The sequence below is a fragment of the Vanacampus margaritifer genome, chromosome 11 (genome assembly GCF_051991255.1).
Source record: "Vanacampus margaritifer isolate UIUO_Vmar chromosome 11, RoL_Vmar_1.0, whole genome shotgun sequence".
NCBI classification, from domain to species: domain Eukaryota; kingdom Metazoa; phylum Chordata; class Actinopteri; order Syngnathiformes; family Syngnathidae; genus Vanacampus; species Vanacampus margaritifer.
The window spans coordinates 5,332,896-5,346,239 of record NC_135442.1 but is presented as its reverse complement, the minus strand read 5'-3'; the positions used below and the strand labels follow the sequence as shown (position 1 = coordinate 5,346,239).

The 13,344-nt window shown below is 37.7% G+C and overlaps 1 protein-coding gene across 5 annotated transcripts in view; it reads right to left on the bottom strand.

Moving 5' to 3' along the window:
* The window catches only part of LOC144060748 (plakophilin-4-like), an 81,211-nt gene that overhangs the window by 33,255 nt on the left and 34,612 nt on the right, over positions 1–13,344 (bottom strand). For all 5 annotated transcript variants that reach the window (XM_077580552.1, XM_077580553.1, XM_077580551.1 and 2 more), the window contains 2 exons: positions 10,610–10,722; positions 2,546–2,580 (listed from right to left, as the gene is read on the bottom strand). In XM_077580552.1, coding sequence (XP_077436678.1) covers positions 2,546–2,580; positions 10,610–10,722 — 148 coding nt within the window. The remainder of the gene's footprint in view (positions 1–2,545; positions 2,581–10,609; positions 10,723–13,344) is intronic.

Genomic DNA, 13,344 nt, shown 5'->3' with positions numbered 1-13,344 from the left:
CAGCCATTTTCACTAAAGCAACCCCCTTCGCTCCCGGCTGTTTTACTGGATTTTGACTGATTTTGCAAGTTCCACAGAATATTGTGTTCTATTGCTATACAAACATACCAACCAAAAGAAAGATTAGAGTCTCTTCTTTCATTGGGGGGGGGGGGGGGGGGGGAGTACATTTCTATCTGTTTCCGTTTTGCAGCAATTAGCATTCGAATATAGTTTCATCGTTGTTCACAAATCAGTTTAAAACACTGTGGAAAAATAGCTTTTTTGAGAAATGGCCCTGGTTGATCTCTTATACTCTGCTGCCACCCACTGGCCTTTTTTTTGTTGTAAAAACTACCATTGCTTCAAGCATTCTCTTCAGTGCAGAGGCTGCATCAAAGCCTTCTGTATGCTGTATGCATAAAAAAAAACATAAAAAACATATAAATATGTCTTTGGGAGCATGGTATCATTTAAAATAGAACGTATTTATACGTTTTTGGGAGCACATGAGTTAAGTTACTCTTAAGAGCAAGTAATCAGCAAAATGACTAAGTTCCACTAAAGATCAAGTCTCTGTGCCCTTCGATTGTCCAGTAAGTGCTCTGCCTCTTGCTCAAAGTCGAGATAATCATTGCAATGGTGAAATTCTTCCATATTCTTGCGAGAACTCACAAACAGCAGACATCTAAAAATTGACAACAATGCCTTCATTTGGGATTTGACGGGGGGGGGATTGTTCTCTGGTCCACATGAGGTGTGACTGCATTGACATTGCTGGCGGCTGGTTTCCACGGCAACACCTCCGTCTCAAACGCCGGGCGGCGTGTACAGTGACTCACAAGGCCAATAAGGAACTCGAGGGAGACACACATTCACACCGGGCCACGTAAAGATCGGAACAATCAATACCGAGCATAACAGCAATTACTTTCCTTGCACTCCTCCGCCGCCAATCAAACGAGCAAATGACTTACAACAGTTTTTCTCAAAAAACCCCCAAAGGCTTTTCTGACAAGATCGAAACAAGATTAATGACCATTACAGAATTGTTCATTTTTGCAATTAATAAGCCATGAAATGCATTGGCCATAATTCATTACCATCTACTTTTGATGCTTTTGAGGATGTGAAGCGAACAAATAGAAGCTTTTAGAGAAATCCCTCAAGCCGGTGTTGTCTCCAAACCGGAGCTCAGAAGAGGAAAGAAGAAGGAAAATGCCCGAGGCTGACAATTAGCTCGCCCATCTTGCAATTACAAATGTTACAAAGCATGGCGATAGCGAATTACACGTTGTCCTTTATTTCACAAGATGCACAATGGTACGTGCACACAGGTGATGAGCATGAAGGGATAGGAACATGCATGTGCCGCAAGATATTGTGACTTCGCAAAGTCTGGTTCTTCCCCAATCACAAAACTGAATGTGCAAACTGTGCATAATGTTACAGTGGCTTTAAATGTATATATTTTTTTATATATATATATTTTCTTTCTTTTTATTTTATTTTTTTTCAAATCTAGTACATTTGTTATTAGGGTTGAAAAGTTTTGAAAAATAATCTAACTGCAATTTCTTTTCCCGAGATATAATTATTGCAATTTAAAAAAAAAATTGGAGGTTCTTTTTCCGTGCATTTTTTTTTAAAAAGATTTTTAAAACAATTCTATGCAGCCTCACTTGTCTAAATATGGCATTCTGGTTAATATTGCGTTAGTGGGAATATGAGTTAAGCAGCAAAATACAGCCGTTTTTATCCATTTCGGGGGGCGGCCATTTTGTCTGTCACTTGCTGTCGACTGAAGTTGACATCACAGTTGCTCTGGTAAACAGCCAATCACAGCGCAGCTTCAGAAAACAGGAGCTGTGATTGGTAATTAGCGATATTGATGTCATCTTTAGTCGACAGCAAGTGGCAAAATGGCCGCCCCCTGAGATGTTTTTTTTGCTTCATAACTCAGATTCCACAAATGTAATATTAATCAGAAGGTCATGTTTAGACTATATAACGTAATATTGTCAAGAAATGTTTATGGTTGACTTCCACTTTAACAAACACAAGCAATACATTAATCTGTAGTACAATAAACAAGAACAGATTTATTATGCATACTGTAAACATTTCAGTATAAAATAAATAAATATACATAACAGTATATACATATATAGTATAAAATATAGCCGAGCGATGTGAACTTTTTTTTTTACTGGATTCTACTACTTTGTAATGACAATTTGAATTTGAATAACTGTCCTATTTGTTATGTAAAGCTCAATTGTATTTAAATGTACAATAAATTTGCATTTAATTTATTTGAATGTTGGTTGTGGCAGTGGTACTAGTAAGTAAGTAGGACAGTAAAAGTATATTTTGAAGTGGTATCCTTAAGGTATCCTACGTCATATATTGTAAGTGAGCCCACCACTATCTTAAACCAGCAATCCATATTTTTGTCAAAATGATTTTGTACATCCACACAGCACCATATTTAGATTGCGTGCAAGCAATTTATGAAAAGGCAAAGTACCTGTTTCATAAAAATAAAAAGCCATTTCCAACCTACCGGCAGTTCTCCAAGGCAGGGACTTCTCAGATGAGCTGCAAGGGGAGAAGAGGAAATGAAAAAGTAAATATGGGCTCGGTGGCAGTGACACGTTGTTTACCGAGTACATTTTTCATTGGCCTTTCAGGACAGGGTCACAGATGGTAATCGCTGTCTTCGGGGATATCACGACCCGAGTCATCCGATGTAACGCTTACAAATCAGATGTAAGGAGCACTTCTGTCACCTTTGTTTATCTAGCCGTAAAGGTGCCTTTTGTGTGAGAGATGCTCATTTGTTAGACGGCTTGACAACAAAAGCAATTTACTAGCATAATCTTTTTCTGATGTTGTAAGGTGTTAATGTCTAAAAAATTTTTTTAAAAAAATGCAAGATTGTTATTGTTTTTTTTTAGATATTAACATATCACAACAGAAGACAAAGACAATTAATCGCTCTGTTGAACAAATACTATTGTTAACAGTCAAACCTTTTCACACTGCACTTGTGATTAAGAGTCGCGCAGCAATGTGAAATGATCGGTTGCCAGCGTGCCCAAATTTGGGCGTGCTGACGTAGCAGCCTACCAGGAAGTAAAAACTGAGATTTTGCCACTGGTTCTATCTTATCTTGCATTGTTACAAAAGAAGGCCCTGACTTTGCTCATTTCAACACGAGCAGCAGCGAAAAACCAATAACTCGGCGGGAACTTGAATAGTTTAATAATGCAGTTACTTGCAAAGAAAAAATTATTATTTTTTTAAACACTAAATCACTTTGCCAGCTCCTCCCCAATTGGAGGTGTGCCGTGCAACACTCCATTCCGTGGTCCCCTTCCCTTGCTACAACGTCATGCTGTGCCCCACTAAATGCAGTGTGAAAAGGGGTTCAAGAGACAAAAAAAAATGTTTAGTCAATATATGTATTTTATCACTCGGCCAATTCATTGGTAATCAGAATCAAGGTTTTTATTAACGAAATAACTAAAACAAAAACTTAAAAAAAATGTAAAAGCTTATTAAAAAAAACGAAAACTAACTGAAACTACATTTTACATTTACTAACTAAAACTAACTGCAATTATAGTGAAAATGTCCTTAGCTTTCATCTTTGGTCATTAATGTAATTAGATTAGAATTTATTTAGAGCCTTTGGGGTTGATTTTAAATGTGATTTAAGTATATTTATTTCTATTTTATTTATACAATAAGGACGTTTCAAAGTGAATGGCACAGAAGTGATGTCATCGAGCAGCAGCCAATAGAAAAGCGCCAATAGAATTTTGTGTGTTTGACTTTTGACACCAATGGCTTACCTTGCCTGCTTTTTCATTGAATTCAACCCAAACGCAGTGCTAGGTAAGAAGTGCGTTACTTTTTTCTTTTTACCATATTTATTCAATCTTGTACACAAGTAATTAATTTTTTTTAACTAACTCAAACTAAACTAAAAATAAGCATTTTTAAACAACTAATAAAAATAACAGCTGCCCTGAAAAATAGTTAAAACTAAATAAATTTTTTTTTTAAAAAACAACTGAAAAAACAAAATAAAAACGACAATGAAAATTCCAAAACTATAATAGCCCTGATCAGAATCTTATCCTGCCAAATTTCGGAATTGACAGTCAAAGACTCATATCAGTGAGAATAAGAATTGTGAAACAAGTGCTTGTTTTCTTGGAAAAGCAGAGCCACAAAAGCCAGGCAGGTTCACAAGATATACGACTGCTACAATAAAAAAAAAACATAATAAGAGAATAATAGCCACTTCATCATTTAGAAAAACACTCTGTGACCAGAATGAAAGCACTTCACTTTGCGTGATGTTGAGGAAGAAAAAAAAATGCCGGGCGTTACAATCAAGCAGCCGTCATTACGGCGACCCTATACGGCTCTATAATGAGCTTTAAGACTCTCCGGATGTTAATGGCCACATGCAGCCAATTAAAAGGAGTTAGTTGGACGAGATGTGCTCCACTGAGCCGCGGCGAATGGAAGAAAGACGGAGATACCTTGATGACAAGAAATGGCGCCTGCTGAATGCCAACTGGATGGCGAAGGGGAGATAATGTGAGCTTATTGGTAGGCCTGTCAGGATAACACATTTCTCAGGATCATATATTTTCTCAGAAGCTGTCACGATAAACGATACTATCGTTGAAGTTGGGTTTCATCTGCCTTGAATTTAAAATGTTCCAACCAGCGTTGCGGCATTACGTTTTGTAACTAATTCTATTTATGCCGCTCAGCTACAGCCGTTGGAAAACGTGGCTTCAAGTCTACTAATTCTTTCTTTCTCTCTTCTTCAACACTGTTTTGTTTGAAATCGAGCATCTCCAAGTGAAACCCTAGTGCGCGCCCTAATCCCTGCCGTAACCCCCGCTGGGCTATTGAGCCCCGCGGCGGGACCCGAAATGTTCCAGCTAATCTCCATTTGCTCACAAATGTCCAATGACAGCCATTTCATTTGTCTGTGCTGGGCTCTAAAAAGCTCTGTAAATCACGATGGGAGTTTGCCCTGTGGGGGGGGGGCGCTGAAATTTAGGAAAGTTCCTATACTTAACTCTTTGACTGCCAGACGTTTTCAGAAAAGGGATGCCGTGGGTGCCAGCCGATTTAAGCATTTTGACTGATCATTCAAGGTCCACAGAAAATTATGTGTTTGGACTATGGAAACACATATAGTTCAAATGAAAGATTGGACTCTCATCTTTCATCAGAAAAAAAAAGTTTGTTTCTACCTTATTCCGTTTTTCAGTAATCAACAATAGAAAATGGTTAGTTTCACCTCTGTTTTGAAACAAACGTCTTTTAACGTCTTTGGCACTCCTCCCTAGGATTTTACTAAACGTTATTTGGCAGTCAAAGAGTTAAGCACAGTGTTAATTTTCAATTTGTGTTTTTTTTTTACTCATTTGCTCCCAAAAACATAAATACGTTCTATTTTAAATAATGCCATGGTCCCAAAAACGGATTTATACGTTTTTTTATGTTTTGATGCTAGAGCATACAGAAGGCTTTGATGCAGCTTCTGACCTGAAGAGGTGGCTTGAAGCAAAGGTAGCTACTACAAAAATGGCCAGCAAGGTGGCAGCAGAGTATAAGAGATCAACCAGGGCCAAGTTGCAATAAGCTCTTTTCCCCCCCACTGTTTTCAACAGGTTTGTGAATAATGATGAAACTTAAGCTATATATTCTAATGCTAAATGCTGCAAAACGGAAACAGAAATATACTTTATTTTCCTGATGAAAGAAGACACTCTAATCTGCGGGCCTTGCAAAATCAGTCAAAATCCAGTAAAACAGCCGGGAGCGAAGGGGGTTGCTTCAGTGAAAATGGCTGCCAGTGAAAGAGTTAAAAATTCCTCAATATACCCGTTTTCTATGAATTCCAATGCACGCCATTTTGTTTAACGCCCCACTCAAATCACACAAGAACATCCTAAAAAAGGAGAAAACAGAAGCAGTGTATTTCTTGTTGCCAGGAGCCACTGACCTCATGAATTAATCTTTGCCAAAGTATTTTTAGAAGTACAAAAAGCAGGCGCCGCTTTCGTGTTTACACCACGTTCCCAGTAAGTCCGCAAAGAGCCAATGGGAAGCAGATGAGTCGTTGTTAGTGTTGTACAGTATATCCAAACACTGGCTGCGGTTCAACTTCACATCTAAACACAGTTTGCTTCCAAAACTAAGCTCCGCAAATGCTTCACGTCATCAAATGGTGGCAACCGTTTGAAGATTCAAAAAAAAATAAAAAATAAAAGTACAAATAATCACTTGATGATGAGCCAGAATGATGGCAAAGCACTGCTGGGGCACACATGTTGAACATGCAAACCCAGTCTGTTTTTCACTTTGGCGTTTTAATATCATAGAATGCATCAGTGTACTTGATTTAAATCTTTAATCTTTTTCTGTATCATCTGATACAGTCATTTTTATCTCGCTTCACCTCACAAGATTGTAATTACGTATGCAGTCTGTTCCAACTGTTTAAAATCCTGTACAGTATTATTTTTTACTTTTAAAGTACAGTACATTTTAAGGACAGTTCCGTTGTATTTAGCTTTCAATTATTGTTTTTATTTAAGTACATCTTTTATTTAATCAGCAATGAGTTACATCCGGCTTTTCAGGCTCTTTATGGCATCATCCGAGCATATGCATTATGTAGTGATTAATAAAACTACTTACAGTAAACGTTTCATTTGTCGCTAATGACTAAACATTTTTTTTTTAGGCTCATGAAGATTCCGATATTTGGCAGGAAAAAAAATTAAATTACCGATTTATCGGACGATTACTTTAAAAAATAAATAATGAATATTTTTGGTTCCTTGACAACAGCAAAGAATGATTAATTACAGACAGAAAATTTTATTGTTTTACTTTGTTTAGCTTTTGAAGAGGAATTCATTTATTTGTCCTCTTTGCGTGTTCCAAAAATATGAAGACAGATTTAATGTAAGAAAAAACACCTTTGCAAAAATGATTTAATAAAAAAAAACAGAGATCTCTGGACATCGTGACAGACTCCAAACATCACGTAACAGGTGGAATTTCAGAGTGCCGAATGTGTCTTCCGCGGGGAAAAATGGCTTCTTATAGTTAAACAGACCGCCTCTCTTTCATTTGTAGACAAAACATACTCTCTGGGTACTTTTCCGTGAGCGATGGCGCAAACAGAGTCAGGGGTGTGTGTTCGAAGCAGATTCTGTTCTCAAGGACCAAATGTGTTTTCGCACGGAGAAGGAACTTCTAGACCAAATAATATGTCCCAGCTTAAGGTCAAATTATACTGAGTTCAACACTAATTGCTTTACACATCTATAAAACATTTCAACATAGTTAATATAAAGAATTAAAATGTTAATAATGTATAACAATGGTTAATATATGAAATAAAGAATTTAAATGTTAATAATATCTAACACTTTACAACATGGACAAAAATCTGGAAAAATCTGATGATTTTTTTTTACAAATAGTTCAAAAAAAAATTGTGGTGTGCTGGCTGATCTTCGCTAATTTCTTTCATTTTCACAACAGATACTTAAAAATTGGAAGTTTAAAAACAATAAAAAAAAATCTTCATATAACTGAGATCAGATCAAATAAAAAAATACATATTGTATTGTACCGCACTGAATAAAGAACTACCACAAATCGGGCTGACAAAATGGCGATATTGCGAGCATATGGTCGTAGTGCTGCGTTTTGAAGAGTACAGAGAAGTATTTGAAGTTGCTGCACACCTGCTCCTGCGCCGATAGAAGCCAACTCTTGAGTTGTGCAGTCTGCTGGCGGCGCTTTTTGTTGCTTCGCAGCCTCGAGGGCAAGAATATATCATCATGTACAAAGCACATGGCCCAAACAACATCCCAATACCCGTCTCTTTTGAACCCGAGTCTCAATATATATCCCGGGTTAATGCAGCTCAAAGCTGAAATCAAAATGTCTTAAGTAGACATTTGTAAACAATATGCACATAACACTTCTTTAAGCGATGAGACCAAATGCAACTGCCAATGGAAAGATCGCTTTTAACACTATTTGACACTCATTACCCTTACAAAATGAGAAAGCCATTATGCAAATGCTATCAATTGTATTACAAATGCTGCCATGCCCCGGGGCTTGTAGGTGGTAACTTTGTCCTCATGTTTAACACATTTTTAGGCGTAAATACGGCATTGTGTTTGTATTAGTGGTTTAAAAAATATATATATATGGAGGTGTCTCTAATGACAGCCCACAAAATGCGGACAATGCGAGTAAGAATACAAATACAGTTAAGTAGTACCTCAGAAGTAAAAAAAATATATATATATTGAATGTAAAGTTAAAATAGCAAAACATATACTGTTATTTAACTGTAAAAATCTCTACAGGGAAAAAAATAGCCATCTTGGTTCAGTTACCAAACACTGCATTACTAAAGTTGGTATTATAGCTTATATTGCTATCATATATTGTTGTTCACCAACATCAATACGACGTCATTTTTAAACAAACTTTTCAAATTAAAATCAAAGTACTTGCGGCTCTTCTCCATGTTGTCAAGCGACGTCAGAGCGGAAGCGAATTTAGCCACGCTAGTTAGCTTGTTATCTGCCTCGGTAGATAACAAGCTAGCTTAAATGCTAAAATCCCCTTTAGCATTTATTTCACTATCAACACAGAAACAAAGATTCATTTCTAGACAGCATCACAGTAATATATTAATGTTCGCTTGAATTCATCAAAGGGTGCTAGGTAGCGCTCTTGTTAACGCGATATCATATTGAAAGTTTAGTAGCCACTCTCTGTATCAATGATAGCGCCACTCCTAAAATCCCCCAAAGACACAACTTTTTTTCCACACGGAAACCGTTGATATAAAATATAAGCGGTTTTGAAACCGTGACATTTTAAACCTACTGTATAACTTGAAACCGGTAAACAGCCCACGCCTAATAGCAAGGCACATTTTGGCGTGATATCTTAAAATGTGTCTAATTTGTCAATGACGCATGACCGCAGCTGTGTAGCATCTGTACCACAGTTCTGAAACAGGGGACAAATTTCCACAACAAACCCAATAGCTCTTCTCAGTCAATACTGCCACGGTAGGCAAATAACACTCCGCTACAATGTGTGTTCACACTTCACAACACTGGCTCAGCGTTTTCACTACAAACACGGGTTGTATTTCGCTCCAATGTATTGTCTTGCAGCCTTCAGCTGAACTAAACAAACATCAGCTATGACTGAGCGGCATCACCAAGAAGGATAACAGTCAACTTTTATGCTCTGTCTTTGGTGTAAACAAATACAGAACCAGAACCACATGTAAAATGAGCAAAGCCGCAATACAGAGAGACCATACAAAAAAAAACTTAATATTTGCTGAAAAACATGTTTTGTGCTCACTCAGGTCAAAGTCATGTCTAATAATGTACAGTATATAAATATTGGTTTGGTCCATTTATAGTGCCAAGGAGCTGTGTTGTCATTTTTAGTCAGGCCATAGCCTTGTCTAAAAGGAAAAAAAGTACTCTGCTGCCATCTTGTGGCATATTGAAACTATCACCAACTTTATTGGGTTGCCGTTAATTAGTCGCAGATTTTCGCTATTCAACATGCTGTAAAAATCTGTTTAAAAATAAAATACTGTAGCACCAATACATTAAAGAATTAATATTGCACAGTTCTAGTAGCCTGGAAATCCAGACTCACTCGCGGCTATCGGTCGCATTTCTGAGGCGGGGCAAAAGTGAGCTAACATACATGGAATGAACCAATGAGTGAAGAGCAGACGTGACGTCAGAAAAGCGACTCATTGAAGTTTTTTTGGGGGGGGCGCAGACGGAATAAAAATCCAACATGGCTACTAGCCGAAGAGAGACAGTAGTGAATGACTTATGTCGTCGTTGCGGGAAAAACTTGAAGATTCATGTTGACATGAGCCACTCTTTGATATTCGATCGGCTTTAACAAAAATGACGTCACGCAAATAGACTAATTTGATTGGCCGAATCGGTGTCTATGGACGCCTGTCCAGACCCACTTTCTTTTTCAAGAAAATAAATGTGGCTTGCTAGGCTATAAATCTAGTGCTGTCGATACTGAAACAATACCATTAGCATTACGCTAGCAGACTTTTGCTCGACAAAATTGCGTGGTTTGGTTGAACATTTAAATGCCGTACAATTTTGTTTAATTCTCTTTTTTAAAGGTCAGGCCTGAGGCTAAAAAACGTACGCACTACACTCTTTCGACTTTCGTTCTTTCCACATAAAAATACAAAATAAATATTTTAACTGGACTGACTAATTAGCAACTTAAAAGTCAGCACACTTAAGCTTATTTAGGCCAAACTGCACACAAGTACCAAAACCTAAAATGTATGGTAATGATATAATTTCATTTTTTACAGCAGGTATACTTTTATAGTACCGGTATAACATGCAACTCCAGTCAGTTCCCCTCAAAATCATACCAAAGAATACAGAATAGCAGTGAAGGATTTAAAAACAACAACAACACAACATGTGTTTAGTTGGAGTGCGTCTGTTGTGTGTGTGCTAAATCGTTTCATTACCTGCTGCTTCCAGCACCCGGCGATTCTGCCCCGAGTCTGCATCTTTCCAGCTGATTGGCCACAATCTGCCTCTCAACCTCCAGCTCCCGCGTTAGCCGCTCGAACTGGAGCTCCTGCGTATGCACGGCAACAAAGACACAGGGAGGGGGGGGGTGTAAAGGGAGTGAAGGTCAGTCATACGTGATTATCTGAGTAAGCGTTACGCGCGCCTATTGACAAATCTGAGAAACGAGGAGTCTTTTACACCGAAAATGGCACATCGGGGCCATAAGAGAAGACACAGTAATTATCTGGCAGCAAAATGCTGACAAGGCAAGTTAGAATAGAATTACATCGCAACTGCATAAAAGAAACATCCTTGTAGAATCCCAACCCTAGTACACACACAAACTGATATTCGACATGTAAACACATTTTTAAAATGTGGAGGAACCCACACATGACGAACAACAAAATTGCCATGTGACCAACTCAGTACTCCTAAAAAAAAATTACAAATAAAAAATAAATAAAAAATAAATTTAAAAAAAAAATAAATAAAAATTAATTAATTAATTAATTAAAAAAAAAAAAGAGAGAGCAATGATGATGACATGTCAAATCGGTAAAATCACCGAATGAACAATACTGAGCTCTCCAGAAGAAAGAAAAAAAAAAACTCAGTACTCCTCACGCATAACCATATCTTTATCGACACTCACGAGTCTCCTCCCCCAAACCAGAATGTCTGGCGTAAGATTAAGACCAACGTAAGAAAAACAGCACGCTACCAGAGGGTATCCACTTTCGAAATACAAAGACGAAGACATTTTGATTTTAATCGTGGTGGATGACTTGTGAGACCGATTGAACAGAAATATTTACACAACCAATTGCTACTTGTGTACAATAACAGCGTAAACTTCAGGTCACTTCCTGATTGGCTGCGTTACTATTCCATGTCATAATCACAGAAGAAAGTAGCTTGGCCCAACTCACACATAAGGATTTGGGATCGTAAATATTAAATTGGTTTACCATTTACGATTTTCTAAGCAGATCGGGATCATCTTCAGGGTAATCTTTTCGGGGTATCTGACAATCAGGCCTCGGAAGTGAGTTAACACTAAAACATTTAAGATCGATTATCATTATGCACGTGTGCCATTTAATTGGCTGTCATTCCGTTTCACTTCACAAACGCTGGGCGGACCACAAATATGCTAAAGCTTTATCGTAAATATTGAACGGATTTATCATTTATTATTTTCACCCTCAAAATGTTTTCGGAGTGGATAAATGATGAAAAATCGCTGTTGACACACCCTAGAACCCGATAATCTGTCATGATAATTTTTCAGACAATCACATTGGGTTAATTATCAATATGTGTGTACCCAGTTTAACATAACTAACAACTTTATTTAAAAAAAATGCTCATAATTGTCTCATACAGAGTGTGTACACACACAATTATAGTTATGTGTGATATGCTCCAACCACACACCCATAAGCACCTCTTGCCTACCTGGCATTTGGCCTTGATGGCTTTGTTGCTATGGGAGCCGCGCGGAACTCGGCATTTAGCTAATTACCAATCATCACTGAGGCTGTTACTTTCATCATTTTCGAGTTGTATGTCAAATAGTGGCACTCTGCAGCAAATCGCCAGAACATGGCACACATTAGACATTAGTCATTAGAAAAACTCAGATGTCATCCAAAGCACCACCACTTTGCCGGATTCCCTGCGCTCCACTAAGAGCTTTTTCCTGGCCACACTCGCCACGACTCTATGAACGGATGAGGGGATCCTCAGACCTCTCGTGTGGAAAAAAAAAACGCTTCTCAACAGTCCGTTACAGTCCGAGCCCCAATCGGACCATGCGTGGAGCAGCTCTTCAGCTGTGAGGAGACTTAGGAAGGTCACATGATTATGCCTTACTTTTTCACACTTACTTTCGAGTGTTCTTTGGGTACCCTCCGCAATGAGAAAAAAAATAAAAAAATGAAACCTCAACCCCCTCGAACTGCTGCAATATGCCCTCCACTGCTCTTATCCACATCACCGCAATAGATAAGTGGAGCTAGGCTGCAGGGGGGGATTGAGGGGGTGTTGCTATGTTACGCTCAAATAAAATGTATTTATTTAATTGGCCTAAATATAAGGTAGGGAGGAGTATTTTGTTTTGTTTGCGAAATGATGTTGGAATGAAGTTTTTTCACTCAGAAAGTCTTAAAATAAATTTTACAAGAAGAGTTTTGAGTACATTTGACCAGTTTTTTTTTTTAACCATGATGAACCCACGGGGTCAAATTTGGCCCCTATAAATTCTGCCACTCAAATAACAAAGACCTTTTTTTTTTTTTTTTTTTTTACAAATTTAACTTCAAAAGTCCAGAGTGCCACTTCTGACCCCTGCATGGGACCATCTAGTGGATGAATATTGCACTTACACGAGCCAGAGTGGTGGTGACAAGATGGCTGGCAACAATGCTGTTTTGTTGAGCTGCAAATCAATCCAAACAAAACCATCTTCTCAGCAAACCATCAGATGGTAAAATTGTTTTTTTTTGTTAATTTATTTCACATCATGTTGCAGAATGCCTAAGAGTATGTTTTATATACTGTATATATTTTGATAAATTACCAACTCTGAGCTAGTTAAAAAAAAAAAAGGGTTAAAATTGAAAAAAACATATTTTGGTGTTTAGTGAACTTATAGCAGTCATTTAATGTATAATTCATAATTTTC